The following is a 21,446-nucleotide window of genomic DNA, read 5'->3' on the forward strand; positions in this document are numbered from 1 at the left end:
GCCGCTTTATCTGTTGTGTGGTTCTCTATTTTGGCTCTAATCTTCCTGAGCTCACACAGTGTCTTTGGGGTCTGGCGTGTCTTATGTAGCTTTTCAGCCTCCTTCAGGTCTTCTTCTAGTTTACGTGTTATGAGAGCTCTCTCCCTATAGTATTGTGCGCCCTGGGCAATATACTCCCCTCTGACTACTGCCTTCCCCGCATCCCATACTACTCTCCAATCTACTTCCCCTTATCATTCTCCCTGAAACAGTTGTTAATGGTGTTTTCTATATGTGCTCTGAGGGCTATATCTTTTAGGATTGCTTTGTTTAGTCTCCATTGTGGTTGTGGCCTATTGCTGCTCTTTGCTTGTTCTATTGTGACGGTAACAGGGGCGTGGTCTGATAGGTACTGCACCCCTATCTCAATATTCGTGACGCTAGGGATCAGAGTGGAGGAGACCAGTATCATGTCTATTCTCGAGTAGCCACCATGCGCTGCTGAGAAATGCGTATATTCTCTATTTTCTCCTTAAAAGAAACGCCACATTTCAATCACCTCTACATCACGGAATAGTTGACCTAGGGCCTGTCTATTCCTCTGATCTGCTGCTGTCGGGGGGAGCTTCTTGTCTAACTTTGGGTCCATTACACAGTTGAAGTCTCCCCCCATGATTATCTGGCCTTCGCACCATCCTCCCACTTTCTGGAGCAGTTTGACTATGTATTGGTCTTGTTTTTCATTGGGTAGGTATACCGCCAAAATCGTGTACATCTGACCTCTGATTGTGCCTTTTACCCCCACATATCTGCCCTCCTCATCTTTTATCATCTGCCGTTTGTGGAACTCCAGATCGTGACTACAGAGGATGGCCACCCCTTTTGTCTTTTTCCCGCTGGAGAAGGATTGTGTTGGGTACAACCTGCTGTGCATCCGCTTTTCGTCTTTCTGCAGGAGATGTGTCTCCTGCAGGAACGCTATCCCGGCATGCATCGTTTCTAATCTGCCCAGGATCGCCTTATGCTTCGCTGGAGAGTTCAACCCAAGGACATTACTTGATATTATATTCACCTCAGCCATTGCACCGCGATTTGCCCTACTGTGCCTGATTCCCACCCCGCTAATTGTACCCGGTTCTTCTTCGCCCCAAACCAATTCTTCCTCTGTCTCTTGGACCTATAGCCCGTTCTATCGCTATGGTTCTTGGTACTTTCCCCCTTCCTCCAACCCTCCCCCATTCCCCTTCCTCCCTCCTCCCCCCACCCACCCCTTAACTGAGAATACTTGCGGCCCAGATTCGAAGGAATCCACCCTTCTCTCCACACTGGGTGTCGGGCCTTTACTTGCACCCAGTCTTTGAACTGCCAGGATCTAACCTTATCCTGATGTAGCTTCCAAGGTGTGTTGTTCTTCTTCCTCCGTGTGGATTTCGTATACCTCTGTATATTGTCGTCCGCAACCATTGTTCGGAGGTTATTAACTCTCTTGTTGGTTGCTTGTCCTGCTGCTCTTCCACCACCAGTCATTCCTGGCTCTGTTGCAGAGCCTTGGTCTTTTCTACTTTCCTTGACTTCTGCCCTTGTTCAGTTGACCATTCCCAAGGTTTACTCACTGAGCCTGGAGGGTTGCGTCATGGGCGTTCATCCGGGCGATCTTGGTGTTCCTTGAGCTGTAGGATTGAGCGGCCCTCCTTGCAGGTGTTGATTTTTTTCTGCTTGCCCTCCCATGTAAAGGATAAGCCAAACGGATGCATCCACCTGTATTGTATTTGCCTTGCTTGGAGTGCCTTTGTAATTGGCTGCATCAATCTTCTCTTGTGGAGGTTGACCAAAGCTAGGTCTTGGTATAATTGAATGCGAGAGCCGTTAATTGTGAGATCATTGTAAGACCTTGCTGCTCTCAGGATGTCTTCTTTCAGGCAGTATGATGTTACTGCTATCAGGACATCTCTAGGTCTTGCTCCGGGGTCGTTCCGTTTTGGGCCAACTCTGTGTATCCGGTCAAACCCAATTTGATCTGGCTGCGTGTCCGGGAGCATGCTGCTAAAACACTGTTGTATAGTGTCTTTGAGGTCTTTGTCCTCGATCATTTCGGCCAGGCCTTTGACCCCAATGTTAGACCTCCTTGAGCAGTTCTCAAGGTCTTCCGCCTGTAGGTCCAGATTGGTTGTTGCGTTAGCTAGCAGGTCTAGTAGGACGCTGTTCTGGCTAGTTGCTCCTGCTACATTTGACAGATCACTCTCGACGATATCTATTCTTCCTCCCAGATCCGCTATTTCTCTGCTCACCTCTTGAAGAGAAGATTTCAGTTCCTCCTTCATCTGTTCCATCTGATTGTGAAACGTATTTGTGAGTCTGGCTTACATCCCCTTCAAACAATTCAGGAGTACCTCCTTGTCTGACGCCATGGTGTGTAGTGGTGGTGCTACTGAATGGAGGTGATTTGCTGTCTGTTCGTCGCCCCTGTCTCCAGCACTTTTCAAGTTGGCCTACTTGGGTTTTGGCCGGTGTTCTCGTTTTCGACTGTCCGGGTCTTGCTTTAGTCCCGGGCATCTTAGTTGTTCTGCTGGGAGTGGTCAGTGCCACACGTGAACAGCGGGGTTACCCTCTTAGGTGTCAGAAGAAGAGGGGGGTCTTGCTCGCCTGAGCTTCCACTACTTTCACTGCTTTTGTTTCGTCCTCTTCTTCCGGGGTAGCACTCGGGGAACGGTTACACCAGCCTGGTCTATCTTAGTACATTGACAGGTCGCTTGTCTCGGCTTTGGGCAGTGTTGGGTTGGGCTGCTCTTTTCCCTCTTTCTTCTCCAGCAGCAATTCACTGCCTCATTCCCCGGGGTGTGGGATGGCTCAGATCTTCTGACCTACCTATTAGGTTCACCCACCAGCGCTGGGACTCCTTATGCAAGGGATGTTGGTCGGATGGGTTTGTCAGCAGATTAGCCCTGTGTACATTTTATACTTGAGTGGAGCCCGAGTGGCGCAGGTACTCGTTGCCCTGCCGGCTGAGTCACTGCACCTTACGGACCTCCCGTGGGTATGGCCGGACTGTAGGGACGTCTTGCGTTGAGTTTTTATTGCTCTGACTTCATGGGGGAGGGAGCTTCTTTGGCACTTCTTTTGTGGGTCCCAAATTTTCTTTTGTACAATATGGGCTCACTTCGATTTTAACTTGACACTGTGTGTTTGTGGTTCTTATCCTGTAGGGGAAGGCCTGGTCAATTTGTTCTCAGGGCACTGCAAGGTCCTCTTATTGAGATGCTTCCTCCGGGTAAGAGGCAGCCCCCAGTTCAGCTGTGTTTTGTGTGTTGGTTTAGGTGTCTCTCCCGGGTCCCTCCCCCCTCCGCCTGTCAAGATCTGCCGGTCTTCTCCCCCGGGGCCAATGTTGTTTTGCCCACCTGGAACCTTATGGGTGTAAACCTCGGTGGGGGTCGATGGTTCCACTCCTGGGGACGAGTTGCAGTGAATGGGTTTACCCCTCTTGGGATAGATACGCTACAGGGGTAACGCAGCTCCGGTCACCCCCGGCCTCTCTGGGGGGTAATGGTCCTCCCCGCGCCCACAGGGAAGATAGCTTTTCTTGGGTAGGGGGAGACAATTATTTTTGCCCGTCCTGGCTCTGTCCCAGAGGATTCATGCACCCCTCCTCTCACTTGCATGTTGTTTTAGGCTAATATGTAGGGGAGCGAGGTGTCAGCAGGAAGAGGGCGGTTCCTTGCCTTCTTCTCAGCTACTGCCAAGTCTCTGAGGGGGCTTCACCAGATTCGCATTCCACTTTTCGGCTACTTTTTATGGGCCCCCCCCGACCCGTCCCCCCTCCTCACCTTGCGGCTGGATTCAATGGGGTTCGGTGGTGCCGCTGTCTGCTTCTTGTTGGGGCTCGCTTGTTATGCCAGGTAGACCGCAATTCAGTAAGACAAATACACTGGAGGATAAATCAGACTAGTCCACAAGGTTATGGAGGAGCTGTGGCCGAGGCAGCTACCTCTGCCGCGTTGCAGTTAAGCCGCCTCCTGCAATCCAGGCTCCGCCACGGGCGAGCTGCTGTCTTCCTTCCTTGCCGAGCACAGGGAGGCCCAATTGCGGATGTCCAGGCACGGGAGAGAGCGGCACCTACTTGGAATGGCACCCCCGGGACACCCCCGAACGAACGCCGCAGGCAAAGATCTTCAGGCCGGCTGCGCTGCACCAGACCTCCTCAGATCTGCAATCAGGAGCAAAGCCGTCCCCGCCGCCTAACGGGACACCGGACCAACCACTGGGTCGTCACCGGGCCGCTGAATGCCCACCACTTCCCAAGATGAAGTGGGCAGATGCTTCAGGGATCACAGCTATGGGCCTTTGCCTCCTGTCTTCGCTACGATGTCCCTCTTCACTCAATTTATACAGCATTACATGTTAGCAACTTTAAGACTGCCAACGTTACACTATTTCCTACAGCTCTAATATCAATGGACAGAAAAGATGGGTTGAGATAATGGGTTCTAGTAGAGCCCAGAACCTATGAGAGAACACATTCTAGTGAATGTAGTGCTGATCTGGGCATCTGAATGAACATTCTACTGTATAATATTAACAGACCTTTTCATTTCCATTTTGTAAAATTATGAATACTCAAATAATCAAACTCCAGTACAAGTGTTGATTTCACAAGAACATTTAGAGAGGAAACAATCTTTACATACTTATTGTAAAAAGCTTTATGTTGAGACATGGACAGTTTATTTGGAAATTTGCAAAGGGATGATAAAACCTATTGCTTCACAAAGAATATGAATATAATACAGTTTGTACAGTACCTCTCGGCAGCTGATGCCTCCCTTTCACTGTGTAACAAAAGAACATGTGTCAAATTACATATTTAGACTAACCATCTAAATAAAAGAGGCTTTACATTATTCGTGTAAAAATTATCATAATCACATGATTTCTAAAATCTGTTATTTTAAATTCTTCCGCACCCTAGTTTGAAAGTATTTTCAGTAAATAACTCAAAGTGTGTTTTCACTTCTTTTCCAAAATAAGATTCAACAGCATTCTAAGGGAGAAATGAAGGCCAAGATGTGATCAATCAGAAAATGACTACAAAGTACCTCTTCCTTTCAGAATCCTTATATTCGAGCTAAGTGCGCAACCTTGAGGTAAGCAAACAAGCAATATACAAACCTTTCCCAAAATAAATAAATAAAATGAATATGTTCTCTAGAGCTTAGGCAAAGGTCAACCTCCATCCACACCTGTCTTGTCTGTCTCTGCAGGCATGGTAGCTGGCATGAGGCTAAGGGGTATGGCACTGGTTTCTTGAGTTACTTTTTTACTGTAATCTGCTGGAAGAAGAGCTATTTTTGCAGCACTCATCTAACCAGGGCCCAGTGAGTTGGTGAGCTTTGGTGGAATCACACTAACTGGTGCAAATGCAGGGACATGAGTATGGCAGAGAGGAAGGGAGGCGACAGAAACACAAGTTGTGTTAGTCCCTCCTCTCCGCAGTACAAATGAACAAAAATGTGGCGTGGCATGAATGAAAGGTGTAAAAGCCGCACACAAGGCTTTTACATCTTTCATTCATGTTATACCACAGATTGAAGTGGGCTGCACAGTGGCTTGTATAATATGTGTGCTTTTGTCTGTAATGTTATTCTTTTTATGGCAGCCTTTCATACATCTGTGCATCTATTCATGTATTTGTTGCTTTTAATGATCTATCTGCATGATTTCCACCTTTTGCACAAAGAGAAATCTGACATCACCTGCTGTACTAGTACATTTTTCTTTTCAATTTGTATACTGTGCAAGTTGTAAATTGCTTGACACCATCTTATCTCAATAAGCTATCCTATCATATCATTATAGGGGATGATTTGTCCACATCCAATATGAGTATCTTTCAATAGTTATGTAATACTAGCAGAAGTACCCATTCTCTGAACGGGTTCAGTAGACAGACATGATAACACTGATTCTGTTAGTCGCTGTTTCGAATTCACTTATCGATTGATGTGCTTTGCACCCTGAAGTAAACTGCACTGAGAATGGGTGCATGTGGCTGGCTGACATACCCCGCAGCAGACTTTGGGGTAGGCGAGAGTTAGTGTACTGCTGCATACTGGGACCTTCTGTGGTGCTCTCTCCCCACCTGTCGCCTCACCCTGGCTTGGTGCACTTCATTGTGGTGCATTACAGTGCAAATATCTTGGAAACTGTGCCTCCTAGGGTCTGGACCTCAGGTTTTGTTCCTCGTGTCGGGACTGCTCCTTCTAAGACCACATTGATGTTTTGCCGGTTTCAGGGAACCATCTCATGTGTGAAGGTGCTGAAATCCAGTGAAAGGGGTGGGGTGTCCAAATGTCAAGCAGCTAGTAATGTTTGCAGTGTCCTAACAGGTAACTATGCAAAATGTGGTGCAGATTGGTGAAACGGTGGGGAATTGTATAAGGGACAACACTTCACCAAGCCACAAACCCACAAACAAATGTTGACTTTTGCTGAAATCTGGGAAACAGGGTGGGGTGTCCAAATGTCATGTAGCCAGGGACGTCATTTGGGGGTCGCCAGAGGTCGCAAGAGCGACCGCTGCCGATTGGCCAGCAACCTCTGTCAATCTCTTGCGACCTCTGGCCATCGACCAATCAGAGGAGGAGGGGGCGTGGCCACAGCATGCTGCGACGCTTGTGGTCCTCCATTTTGATTTAGTTGCGCATGTGTAAACACGTGTGCTTGCTCCCTGATCAGCTCCTGCTGCTCCAGTCCATCCAGTGACCCGTGCCCTACTCACTCCACTGAAGAAGGCCAGGCTAGGCCAACTGCAGCGACTTGGTGGGTCAAGGCGGGTGTCGTCGTGTGTGTGTGTGTGTGGGTGGCGGGCGGGCCGCCGTTGCAGCACTGCCACCGTCGGCGCCAGGTGCGCGCTGCTGCAGTGCTGGGTGGATTTCTTTTGTTTTCGTTTTTATTTATAGACTGCCTGCTGCGGGGCACAGCCCCAGGACCCGGCGGCGACGCCACAGGCGAGGGCACACGGCCCCCAGCACGGCAGAGTCTCTGCCGTCCAGGTGGCCATGTGCCCTCGCGACCTCTGGTGCCCCTGTCCCTGCTGCATGACTCCAGTCATCAATAATGAGCTGCCACTTTATCTAGCAGTAATCACACAGAACCGGAGGAAAGCTGCTGCTCTGTAAGGGCCTGATTCACCGAGGTTTTTCCAGCGGGACTGCGCCATTATAAAACACCCCTGTGAATTAGGCCCGGGCACCTCTGCTGTAGCTGTTTCCGGTAAGCATCGTTGGGGCAGATTCGCTATCGCTTTCTGAACTGCACTCCCGGATCGAGAAACAAATTAAATGCTTGGGACCGCACGGGTTAACGTAGCTAGCGTGGATGGCAGGAGGGGCCATGTGTTATACTCGCAATGTATAGGCACTGAGGTGCTTTATTCCATATCGCGCACGCTGCCAAGATACATAAACATTGTGTGTGCGTGCGTGTCATGAACACTCACTACTATTTTTTTTAAGTTCATATGCAAACGTGCGCTGCTTTCACCCTGGTATATATAACATGCAAAGAAATCAAATATGTATTGCATCACTTTAATTTCTTTGACGGTATTTACATTCATATAAAAGGTATGAAAATATTGCATCTTAAGTTTATTTCATTCCTGCAGCGCTTTTCGCGCTTTTTTTTCATAAACATGGTGTGTTCATTGTCTTTCAAGGTATGAAAGCCGTCCTACTTTCTATACTGAGAGCAACGCACGCCGCGTGTTATTTACAGTGTGGTCCATGCACGGCCCAAGCAAGGGTTGCTTCCAATAGAAAGGGGATTTGTGTCCGAGCCGAAGACACTGGGGGTAAATGTCCTGACCTCGGTCTGCGGGCTGATTACGAAAGGGCATGAGAAGTGGGCAAAGGTGTGAAAGTTGAAAGGCACATACAAGATTTGGACTTGAACTAAAGGGAATGTGCTGGCGTGTCAGTGATCAGAAAATGGCAAATGCATTTATGTTTTCTGGCCATCAACCTGTTTTGTGCTGCCACTGTCAAAGAGGGTGGAACTTCAGGGCGATAAAGAACGGCTATCACAACAACACTGGAAAGGTCGCTGAAATTCCACACCTGGCAGCCACAGCCTATAGTGCTGGGCCTTGGGAAGAAAGCAACAGTGCTCAAATCCCGGAACTGCCAGGCTGGAACAACTGCACTGCTGGCTTTGAAAGTGCATCATTGTCAGTCAACCTCTGCCCTGCAAGGACCTGCTCTGTAAATGATGCCTTTGCCCTGAAGATAGTGAAGTTTAATTTGGATAATCACCCACATTAGATCCTCCTTTGCAGTTTATTTGTGGGAGCGCCCGTATGCAGGACAGATGAGGGATGCCTGCGATTGTGGGGATCAGGTGAGAGGGGGTGGGGATCAGTTGATGGGGGGGGACTGGCGCGGGTGGGGATCAGGTGAGAGGGGTTCCGTGCGAGGATGTGGATCAGGGCAGATGAGGGGTTTCTGCAATGGTGGGGATCAGGTGAGCGGGGGGCTGGCGAGGATGTGGGTCAGGTGAGGTGAGAGGGGTGCGGGCGAGGGTCGGGAACAGGTGAGACAGGTACTGCCGATGGTTGGGATCTAACGATTTTTAGAAATGGAGGCACAGATGCAAAGCAAGTCTGTCCCTCAATTTCTAAAAATCTTTTTGGCACCCTTCTTGCATTACATCTGCGAAATGAGGTGCAGGGAGAGGGCAAATGAGACTGTTTGATATGATAGGTTATTTATAACGAGCTTAATACCCAGAGGTTTCTAAGCGCGAACCGAGGGATCGAACCTTTGTTGCGCAGACCGAGGGATCGAACCTGTGTTGCTTCATGTCATCTTGCTTCCAAGGCGAGCACGTTGCCCCTGAGCTATCCTCTCGAGACTCTGAAGATCTGAAGTACATTTAATGATACAGAACCAGAACTATTGAGCAAGTCTAACATCATCATCAGAATAACTCAACACTGTTGTAGTTATACAAAAGCTAATATATTTAAAGGGATGGAATTACTCAGAATGTAGCAGCACTATTCAATAACCCAAAGTGCTTAAGCATAGTTAATGTGAAAATATGATATGATAAGATATGATATGGCATTGGTAACACGCCTATACACAAGTGTTTCAAAGTACTACATTTCTCACCATTGGGACAGTACTGCCACTTCTCACAGAGGCTGCTACACCTTTTATGGGGCAGCACTGATCCAGCCTACTGGACAGCTTCACTTTTAATGGCACTTCTCAGTAGGGCTGCTATACTTCAATAGGAAATGACCAACAATACCCCGCAGGGAATTGTATACTCTTGATGCCACCGAAGCAGCACTTCCACCCACCACAGCTGCTTTATTTTTAACAGCACAGTGCGTGTACATCTCAGCCATTCTGGTTTACATTTATACAGACCAAATTGTTATTTCTCAGCAGGACTGCAACACTATACCATTGTGTTCTGTATGTTGGGTGCGTCTTCACCACCAATGTGAGTTCATGACACTCTCCCATTCAATTGGCAACAGGCATGTCCCGAGCTGCCTGCTGTCCATAAGCTGCGGCTGAGGATGTTGGAAGCCATGATGGGGAAAGGGATAGAAGGCTCGAGCCTTTAGGATAGCAGAATCAGCAAAGTCTTAAAACCTGCTCACTCATTCAGCAGTGAGGGGCCATGGGCCAAATTGAGCCTTATCCCACATACAGGGGGTTGTTACCCCTTTAGAATGAGCTCTCTCAGACACAAGTTATCACCCCTGTTTGACTCCTAGCTTGCTCAGCTTCCACTTGTGTGGTTTGTTTCATTTAAGTTCCCCTGTCTTTCACTGCTTGCAATAGACTTTTGATTTTATGTGGGGCAGGCCCGGCTGGATAACGATGAAAGACCAAGCAACAGTTTAAAACACCACCAGCAGGAGACCCTCCAGACGGCCCCAACAAGTAGCAGATGATTTCTGTGTGTGTGTCCCCTTTATTGCGTGGCCGAGGGGGTTAGCTTGTGTTCAGGTGGGAAACTACCCACTGGTCTTTACTGCAGGGCAGCGAATAATACAGTGATTGTCACCAAATAATACACGTCCCGATATTTGCGCTTTCCACCTCTACTGTCTCTGTGGAGTCGCCACACTGCACCATTACAGCATCCAGTTTGTCCCCGCTCCACGAGACAAATCTGGGACTGGACCTGTGTGTGTTGTCAGGATAGAGAAAATATGAACTCAGGCATTGTGGGACAAGGGAGTGTTTTATAATCAACTATTTTATTACATTTTGTCTTTGATAGATCATGTGAAGCAATGATGAGCCATCTAAGCAGCAACTTCTTTTAAGCCAGTCACCAGCTGCCCCACAGCTACAGTTCTGTCTTCACAATGCCAGCACCGTTTCCTTGATTTGTAGTCACCCAAGCAATGATGAGACACACCCAGTCAGTGTCCTCTGTGAAAACCAGCCCGGCACCATCGGCATCACAGCCAGTATTCTGTGACCTCAAAACAGCACCTGCCATACGTGCAACCTCTTCTCTGCCAAACACCTGCAGCTCCACTACCAGAGTTATGTGACCTCAAAACAGCACCTGCCATACTTGCAGCCTCTTCTCTGCCAAACACCTGCAGCTCCACTACCAGAGTTCTGTGACCTCAAAACAGCACCTGCCATACTTGCAGCCTCTTCTCTGCCAAACATCTGCAGCTCCACTACCAGAGTTCTGTGACCTCAAAACAGCACCTGCCATACTTGCAGCCTCTTCTCTGCCAAACACCTGCAGCTCCACTACCAGAGTTCTGTGTCTTCTTGATCTCTTGCCATTGAACACTCACAGGCCTCTCCTCTGGTTTCCAGTCACCTAAGCAACAACCTGCCTTCGAGTCAGAATCTTCACCTTTCATGCCATTGAAACAGCAGCACCGGCACGTCTGTCAAGCCACTGTTCTGCTCAATCTGGTAAGAAACTACATTTGAAGTCTTATGATCAGAGTGAAGGAAGAGCAACTGTTGGGCATTATCCCAAAATCTATACAATAGTACTAATTGTTGGAATGTGTACCATTATGGAGAGGTGCGGGGTGTGGAGGACAATGAACATGTAGGAACAGAAACCTACGCATATAAAGAGTGCTGGTGAGTGTGGGAGTAATGCAAAATGCAGCCAGGATTTTTTCCCCCATAAAATATGGGGACAGGACTGATGAGGCTTTTGGTACTGAACTTCGTATCACTCAGTAATGCACTGTATGCCTTGAACACATTTTGAACTAATCTTTTGGCAGCCAAAATAACACAAGAAGAAGAATCATTAAAATCTGAAGGATGCCATACATGTTTTCTGGTGAAATATTCTCCCTCTCCCCTTTTATCATGGCTTTCCCCTATCCCCATGCCCGCCTATCCGTCCCTGTCCCCCCAGAATGTAGTCCGGTTGAAATAACAGGGCAGATCCACATAAAGAGGGGATTGGGGTTCATACACTTCACGTGGCAACATGGACCTTGACACTGCTACATATGATGATCCATTCTTGTATGAAACACTTCCTGTGATGTCATGTGTGATGTCATGTGGGGGGGGCGTGGTCACATGAAATCACTTCTGGTGGGGTGTGGTCTAATGACATCACTTCCTGTGGAGGTGTGGTCAAATGACATCACTTCCCGTGATGTCACTCTTGGGGGCGTGGCACTGTGATGTCACTTCCGCTACCACTGGCATTTTGGTGAAATGACGTCCCTGCATGTAGCCAGTATTGTCTGCAGGGTCCTATCAGGTAGCTATTCAAAATTTGGTGCAGATCAGTGAAACAGTGTGGAATTGTATAAGGAACAACGCTTCGCCACAAATGACCTATCTGCATGATTTCCACCTTTTACATGAAGAGAAATCTGACATCACCTGCTGTACTAGTACATTTTCCTTCTCAATTTGCATACTGTGCAAGTTGTAAATTGCTTGACACCATCTTATCTCATTATAGGGGATGATTTTTCCACATCCAATATTAGTATATTTCAATAGTAATGTAATTCTAGCAGAAGTACCCTTCCGATCTCGTGAGGATAGCTCAGCGGCAACGTGCTCCCCTTGGAAGCAAGACGACATGGAGCAACACAGGTTTGATCCCCGGGTCCGTGCTTACAAACCTCTGGGTATTAAGCATGTTATAAATAACCTATAATATCATATCAATCCCGCCACAAACACAATTTGAATTTTACATAGATTGTCATAACTTGAAATGGGTTCATGGTGTCATGACAGATTAAAATGATGAGCATTGTCTTGCATATCTGTCTCATAGCTCATGAAAATTCCATTAGCAGAGCTCATTCTCCCTAGTGCATGAAGAAAAGGCTATCTTTGAAAAATAAAAATGATGCTACAGTCAATTACTTCCCTACATTTCATGCACTGCAGAATTGATGCAATTAGCTAAAGTGAGCCTTAAATATATTCACACCCAGGAAAGGGCGCTCAGCCAATCAGGAGGCCTCGAAATGGGCGTACCATCTGTATTATCCCAGCCAACCGAGGCCCTTTCACGAGTGATGCTATTTCCTCGGCGCCCCAGCCTGCTCCCCTGGCCTCCCTTTTCCCACACACACCCGCACTCCATTCCCCAAAGACCCCCAGCCTATTTACCTGCTGTGCCTCCCTGTTCCGCCTCTGTGGTCCTTCCCATCACTGCCGCCATAGAAATAGAAAAGGAACATTCTCCCTATTCTATTTTCTATTGCAGCTGCCATTTTGAAAGGAGATTGGGCTTGCGCGATACGCTTGGGGCCCATATCCAGTGCAAAATAATATATACAATTATTCGCACCCTGGAGGAAGTCCCGGGTTGCGAACAGAAATCACTCCCTTGTGGGTGGAGGGGGTAACCTCCCCCGCCACCCCACAAGCTTGTGTCGAGGCCCGTGTGAAGACGAGGCATGTTACCGGCCTGTATGCTACACGAAGCAGGGATGATAGCGATAATATATTCCACTTAATTTCCTCAAAACGTATTTATTCCACCATGTTCTTAATTGCCAAACACAATAGTTGTACTTCACTTTGAATTTAGGCCTTGACATGTTTTGGGGCATTCTATCTCTTATGAATTATATAACAATTAAATCACTATTATTGCTCATTGTTTCACAATAATTTTCCTTTAACTATCAAAGATTAACATATTACAAATGAAGGCACGTTACATGAAATGTTCAAATAGAAAAACTCAGCCAAGTTCATAGTACTTGAGTGAGAGGTTCTCAGTTCTATGGTGGCGGCAGTGCAGCACCTTACACCAAACTATATTCAGGTATGTGATCCCCACCTCCTACAACCTTACCCCACCAGTTCCATAGATGGGGGGGGGCAGATCAATGCCTTGGGAAGAGCGGTCTCAGAAGTTCATATATTTTTCAAAATCCTGTAGCCAGTAAAGATATTTTAATCACAATCCGTCTAAAGCTCCTAGGAGTTTGAATACAATTGTAATGGTGTACACCTGGGAGAAATAGCATAGGGCACATCATCACAGTTAAGTGAGTTTTGTGCTGCTTTTTTGGCAATGCCTCAATTCTAGAAAAACTTGTTACTTTATCAAATGCTGTCACTTTATTCTTTAACTTTAACTATTCTTGTCCAATCATTCTCAGTAGTGCAGATCCGGTTCACTCCAAAAAATTGTTAGAAAGGTATATATTCTATTAATGATCGTGGAGGAAATGGCAAAGCTTTCAAGAATGCATTTCCGTAGGGTAATCGCTCTGAACTGACTGTCTACTTCAGTTCCTTCCGGCATTTAGGAAATGGATTGTCTTTTCTGAATTGTCTGCTGTACATTTAATATCAGGATGCTAATTGTTTTAAACAGATCACAACAGAATCCACTTGGTAAAGAGTATCTCCAATTCAAATAAATGTAATCAATGTATTCAGTGCAAAAGAATACGCTAGCTATATTCTTGTCAATTTAAAATGTATTGCTCATTAAACTCGTGCATAAACATATTATATTTGCTAGGTTATTGGAAAACTGTTGACTCCACTGGAATACCTTTAATTTATACAAAATTGCTAATTGTATCTGAAGGTAGGGTTATAAAACAAAATGACTAATAATAATATTAAGATTTCATAGTGAACAACTTCAGCATTTGGTTGATTTTATTCCTGGTAAATAACATCCGTTGGCCCATCTTTTCTTTTGTACCATTAACATTGTATTGAAAGAAACCTATAAGACAGTACATAGTTCTGCAAATTCAAATATTACACCAGATACATAAATCTAGAGCGTCGACCATGTACATAACATTAACAGTGAGTACCATACAATATTGTCAATTAAATTCAACAACCCCTTCCACCCGTTATAGCACAGGGAAAGGGAAACAGTAAGAAAAAAAAAAGCTATGATAAATCTTACCAAAACATATCCAAAACCAGCACCGGGGAAATGAAAAGAAACAGTAGCAAATTGCTAACATCATGATAATGTGAACAACATCATATCAGGTGGCTTGTAATGGAGGACAGGGTTGTCGTTTTGTGCCGCCAACTGGATAAAGGGCTCCTGTTCAGCTAGAAACGTGGGCATTTATCCTTTCAGGGTGGCTTCCATTTTACACATAGCTGCTATGAACCAGAGTTTAACCCACCACTCCCTAATATTAGGAGCAGTACGGGACCTCCAATTCTGTGCTAATAAAATTCTGGCAGCACCAGGAAGTGTGTGAGTAACTTGGCGTACTTGGCGGACAGTTTATAGTGGCCTTCAGAGTCCTCATCTCCCAAAAGCAACATTAAAAGTGTCATAGGAAGGTCCACTCCCGTCATCATCTTAATTTGAGCCGAAATCTCTTCCAATAAGGCTGAATCACAGTGCAAGACCACCAAATATGGTAAAGGGTTTCTGGAGCCTGGGCCCATCTCCAACAACAATTCGGTACAGCTGGCCTCATCTTAAGGAGCCTTAAGGGGTTGAGGTAGCAGCAAAATAGTAGCATACAACTACTTTCTTTCAGGAATATGCATCTGGGAGATTTAGCAGCTCTATTCCAGACATTGTACTGCATAAGGTCTCCTATGGAACCATTCATCTCTTCCTCCCAACGCGACGTATAAGCATGAAGGGGCTTAAAAAGACAAGCATTAAGAACCCGATATGGTGTGGAAACCATACGAGGGGGGGATCTCAAATGAAAAAAAAAGTCCTCAAATGAAGTAGTATCGCTCTTAGCCTGTTGAGAAACATTTGCGCTAGATACCCAGTGTTGGAGCTCTATGTAAGAATATTTATCTATGTCCCGGACCATAAATGCCTGCTTACATTTGTCAAATGTCAAAGGGAGCTCAGACTCAAAAAGCTGACCTAACTTTTTCAGACCCCCTTCAATCCACCTACTAAAACTTCCCAATTAACAGCCCGGCGGAAATTCAGGTGTGTTCCACATGCGAGTAAGGGGGATAGGGAATGTTGTCCCCTGGTATTTCCGAGCTGCCTTATCCCAATATTCCAGTAAAACACAAATTGCATAGAGGAGGCCAACCACCTTTCTGCGATCCAAGGGAGGCCTTCAGCACCAATTGTGTAAGGGAACTTTCAACCTGGATTGTTCTATAGTCACCCAATGTTTAGGGTTTTGGTTTGCGATTATACTATCAAACAAAGGGGCTATCTGGGCTTCATAGAGGTAACTTTCAATGTCTGGAACCCCAGCCCTCCCTCAGAGATTTCCAAGCCCAGAGAAATAAAAAAATGGAGGTTTGCAGTTCTTTAAGGGTGTTAAGGATACCAATTGGGCATCACACACTGGACCATGACACTTGGTCTTAGCCTGATATGTGGTGCTCAATAGGAATGCTTTTTCTTTAATTTCAATGAATTCAAATTAAGCCAATACCCGACCCGTCTCACACCCCCTTTTACAAATATCCCGGGTCACAGTGGACCGTGAACCAGGCCGGTTGGTGAAATACAATATTTATTTATTTTTAGAATTCACAAAAATAACACAAATTTTAATATTGGGCAGCAATCACCAATGGGGTGATAATGACAATGGAAATGGAAGCAATGCACTTGGTTAACCTTCTACTAGAACATATCCAAAGCACAATTGAATACGAGCACTTTTTGAATTAGGACAGATAGCATCCAAGTTAATGTTTGCCCCTGCAATGTTCCCTCAACCCACAAATAACCAAATTCTGAGTTGATAGAAAGAAGCAGCAGGTAGTCATGGATAAGAGGCAGCAACCAGAATCAAAATCTGACCTTCCCCCATAAAATAACTTAATAACCCTTTGTAATCGCATTAAATGACGCTCGGAAATTGCCAAATGTGCGGTTAAATCTTTGAGACAAATGACTTCTCACGACAACAGTAATGCATAAAACCTAGCAATCACAAGGCAAGGGATCAACAAGAATCATACAATTCAAAAACAAGTGGAAAATTAGAACATCCTGCAGCCGAATGACACGTTGGAAAGTTGCAATTTTCTTAATTCCCGTTTAAAATGACACAATCAAATTTGAGGAAAAACTGGTGAAATACTTGAATTCTCAATGCGGTTTTTGGACTGGGGGGTTGATATATATCACAGGTACAATACAGAGGTGAAAATAGGTATCTAGCTGGTGAATTGAGAGGGATTTGGAAGGTAGAGTGAGGTTCATTTTTAGTAAAATGGAGCAGTGAAAAAGAAAAAATTGTTTTTTAAAAGTGAAAGGCAAATTTGACTTAAACTAGATCTAATGGTTAAGAAAAGAGGAACGCCACCTGTGAATATCAAAGTTATGCTGCAGTTGTAACTCTTCACGCAGTGTACCCCTTTTCTTTAGGGAAAATTAATTTATTTAATCAAAATATCGCTAGTGACATATGATCTATGCAGAAGATAAGGAAAATAGGAAAGTGGTGCTAACGCTGGGAAATTCAATGACAGGGTGCACAGAGAATTCTAAAATTTTTACAAGTTACCAGGGTAGGGATAGGATTGCTTAGAGAGTGGAACAAAGACAAACGGGTCAAGATGGGGTAGACTATGTGTTATGGGATGTGGGATGCTCACAGTCCACGCTTGGGTTTGGGAATTTTGGAACAGTCAACTGGGTTCTGGTCACTGCACAGCTCGTGTCACCAGGTTTCAGACTCTCCTGGCAAAAGACAGCTGGGCAAAGGTCTGGTCACCGGATGGCAAGTGCAGCTGGGCAATTCGAGTCACTGGATGGCACAGGTAGTGGACAAGCTGGTCTGGTCTCAGGATGCTAAGGTACCATGGCCTTTCCCCTTTTTAATGGGATTTTAGTGGGATTTTCTTAACGTAGGCCTTTGCTGGAGTAGAGTCAGCTATGCTTTGGCCTGGCAGTGAAAGCTGGTCAGCTTTGCTTTGGCCTTGTAGTGGAATCTGGAGTCTGGCAGGATAAATGTGGAAGATTAGGAACGCAGGCGCTGGAAATGTAGGAGAGAGCCTGTCTGGAGCTCTGTCAACCACTCTTATTTATAGAACATGGTGACATCACAGAATTATTGGGGGCAGAACTGAGCTAGGACTACCTCCAAGAAGCGGATAGGACAATCAATGTTGGTTGCCTCCTCGAGGAGGAGTCCCCGTTTACGAGGTTGCATTTTATGAGGTAAAAAGCCATCCCACGGTCCTTTTTGGCAAAAATCAGTCATAACCTAACTTACACATTTATACACTTGAGGCACTTTAACAAATCACCAGGGCAGATTGCATATTGTATGTAGAGCATAGCAGTCCAATCCTCACGGTTGTGGGACCTTGTTTCGCTCTTCTACCAGTTTTTCACGCTTTTTAGTGAGAATTATATTACTTAAAATTCTATAACTTTACACATGTGTATAGATTATTATTAGGCATATCAGTGTTAAATTTGACAGTGGCATCCTGTACACTTTCCATGGTATACCCAATTCTCTGCCATTTCTATTCCCCATGTGGCAGTGAAGTATATGACTTCTTAAAATAAAGTCCATAAAACCACATTTAAACTGTTAACTTTTCACATGTTTGCGAAGTCCTGTTACAAAGATAAAAGTCTTACAAGTTTTATTTTAAAAAATAGTCTTTGAAACAACTGGACATCCTTTGTCCTTCACTGGAAGCATTTTGTTCTCTTCAGCTACCCCCAAATGTCAGTTCAGCCCATTGTGGAGGGGGGTTCCCAGTTTGATTGAAGGTTTATGACTTCACAGGTTGGTGTTCCAGAAGTTCCATTGTAAGAGACTGGAGCGCAGACCAAAGTCTGTAAAGGTAGCACTTAACACTTGTGTGTTAGGATCTACTGTGAATGGCCTTCTGTTGCTAGCATCCCTCCAAGCAGAAAACTGTCTTGGGCTGGATTCTCCCAGGTTGCTGTGGGATGTATTGACCCACTCTGCTATACTATGCGGCCTCACTCGGCCATCTATGGAGCATGAAACAGCAAAATGGCAGCAAAACCCTTGTGCGCGCCAAAACCTCCAAAACCGCGTTTTCAACACACAAAAAGATGGCTGCAAAACCTTCCACCCATGGTGCATGTGTGATGGAACAGAGCACACAATGCAGAAAAAGTGCCAGTGGGCTCCATGACAAGTAAACATAGAGTGCAGAGGGAGTAGCATTTCTTTACAAGTGAAACTCCGAAATTCGCCTGTAAATGGCATTTACTTTGCTGCTGAAACTTCAAAATACCTATAAATAACACTGTCCAACACTCAAAATCTTGCTTGGCGCTAAAATCCATTTAATCTAATGAAGCACTGTGAATGTACAAAGTACTGAAATCTTAAGAGCAATACACCTTCTCAGCAAAACTGGATTGCCTGTGAATGACAGTTCCTGTCAAAAATCTGTGTGCAGCCACACTGGGCTACATCTGAGTGACAGCCCCTGTCAATAGGTTCCCCTGATTAAACTTTAAAGTTATCTAAACTAAAAGTCTGCCGGATTAGCAAATATAAACGGACTGTCGCTGAAAGGAACACGGATTTCAGTTGCTTTTGATCCCATAGGTTTAAATATAAGAACGTAATTTACCTATGTCATTTGATACAACAAGTTTGTTTTCTGCTGGATTTTAAGTCAAGAAATTAAGGATTAACCTAGCCTGGCTGGGCCTACAAGAAGCTGGAAAACAGGTTTCCACCCAGGGGGAGGGCATTCCTCTCAGCAGATACTCACTGACATATGATAATTGTGGGGTAGGACAGATTTTTGTCTGCAGCCACAGACTGAACAATGGCAGATCCTCCAGGCCAGGAAATGGACGTGTGAAGAGATCATAAACTTGGCTTGCTGAAGGAAATCCAAAAGGAGGGGGCTACTCCTTGAGTTCCTGAGACAGACAAAAGGTGGACCATTTGCTGCTAAGAATATGTAATGAACAAAAGACTTATAACTCGCTATCAGAAATGGTGAAAAATATAAAAAGGGCAAAGCTGTTACTCTAATTTTTGGCCCTACATTTCAAAACGTGGTGAACATGTTCTGAACAGGAATGGCAATATATGTGGTTTTATGGGAACTGTATTTATGCTAGACTTGTTAAACATTGCACACACATTCCTATGGTAAACACGCATATTTGTGTAAATTTGGAAAATGTTTTCATGGAGAAATTGACAAAATGCTGCAGAAAGGCGAAACAAGGTCTCACAGCTGTGGGATTTTGACGAACAGATACTCTATAAAATATGTGATCCCTGTATGTTATTTTCATAGAGGTTGCAAAGGTATAAATATGTATTGAGGACAAAATTCAATTTTGATACTAGTAGCTAGGGGAGGTTTCCAAGGGTTGTAAAAACCAAACCATAAAACTTGACATCATCTGTCGTTGATCCAATCACTCGGATGCAAGGCAGAGATGAGGCTCTGAGCCAATTCCAGTTCACAGGGGCAGGCTTAGTTAAGCCGGCCCATACACCCATTTTGGTGATGTCATTGGAAAGGATAAATAGAGACAGTTGACAACACACCGAAACACTCTCTCTTCTGATCCCAGCGAAGCACTCTGATCCAGCATTCAACAGCCAACCTTTAACATCCTTCCAGATACAGATGCCAATCACCAGGCCAAGCAGTAGCTGAACCATTTTCAGCTAGGCTTCAATTACTCCTGAACTAATCCTTACAACCCAGTGGAGCGCTGTGGTGTGGGGAAGCATCCTGAAACTATCTGGCTTGCTACCATAGTGCTTGCCTGATGAACTCGCCACCCCGCTCCTCTGCAATATCCAGAAACAAGAAGGGCAGATCCTGTGCAGTTCCGGTGACCGGCCTAGCTGATCCTGTCCCGTGCCTGATGTGTTGTCCTTCCTTGATAAACCTGATCCATTGACCAGAATCTTGACGGGCCTAAAATCTTAAATCCCAGTGGATTGTGAGTATTAATAGGACGCTAGAGAACTATTGTATACCTTGCTTATCTTGTTCCCCCTAATCTCTGGACGACCCTTACTTCCTAACCAATAACAGTGTCCAAATCTAAGTGCTATCTTATTCTGTCTATTTGCTAAAGCGTCATTTTCATAGTAATTTTTATTTGTGTAACTCTGATCCAAAAATCCCACTTTGAGTGTTTGGACTGGATCCTCCAGGGAAGGTGCTGGGGATCTGTTACTGAAGTCATAAATCAGTCTCAGAGCTTACTGCGGCCCAACTTGGTTGTTGGGTCTGAATGCTATAGTCTTGAGTAAAAGCATAAGCCATATTTTCTGATTTTAAACTGAAGAACTTGTCCAAATTTGTGTCTTTATTTTCGAAAAACACCTCTCACTAAAACCTCAATAACTCACTCAGTTTTTAAGATAGAAACGACATTTAAACTCCCTTATACCTAACATCCTTAGTTATATCCACAACTCAAAATTGCATTGCGAAACAGTGCACTTGAGCCGTTTATATAAAAATTTGCATAGTCAAAGTTTGCTGCGAATTTACATTTTGAAAAAGTTTTATACGTGTGAATTGCCTTTAAATTATTTCCCACTTTGCCTTTTGAGATTCAAATTGTTTTCTTTTGATTAAATCATTGCTTTTGCTTGCTTGCATCTGTTCAAAGCGGCCCCCGTAGAAGTTTATAATAATTTAAGCATTTTTGAACATATTTAGTGTTTTTCCTCAGCCAGTTTCAAAGCCATTCTGACAGTTGAAAAGTCAAATACATTTTTCTCTTGTGTTTAAGGGGGAAGGTGGGAGTGATATTCTGTTTGGTCTGTGTTATTCCTGAGTATGTCACAAGTCTCTCCACTTCTCACCTGTTTCTCCTTGCTTGCGACTTTCTTGGATATGTTCTTTCGCACGGTCTGGGATTTGTACAGGCCCGTGTGCAGGTCTTCGGATTACAGCGTAAGGATAGCAGTCCTACGCCAAGTAGCGTTCAGATAGCCAGGACCGGGAACCAGGAAGGAACTATGTCCAAACTCGGAGGCACGGAACGCCATGACC

The 21,446-nt window shown here is 45.1% G+C and overlaps 1 protein-coding gene across 1 annotated transcript in view; it reads right to left on the reverse strand.

Annotated features, from left to right (window-relative positions):
• Positions 1-21,446, reverse strand: part of LOC138467193 (tropomyosin alpha-1 chain-like) — a 996,954-nt gene that overhangs the window by 384,253 nt on the left and 591,255 nt on the right. Inside the window, exon 10 of the mRNA XM_069607248.1 lies at positions 4,776-4,802. Coding sequence (XP_069463349.1) covers positions 4,776-4,802 — 27 coding nt within the window. The remainder of the gene's footprint in view (positions 1-4,775; positions 4,803-21,446) is intronic.

This window comes from Ambystoma mexicanum, chromosome 4q, assembly GCF_040938575.1.
Source record: "Ambystoma mexicanum isolate Mex_15411 chromosome 4q, UKY_AmexF1_1, whole genome shotgun sequence".
Classification (NCBI taxonomy): Eukaryota; Metazoa; Chordata; class Amphibia; order Caudata; family Ambystomatidae; genus Ambystoma; species Ambystoma mexicanum.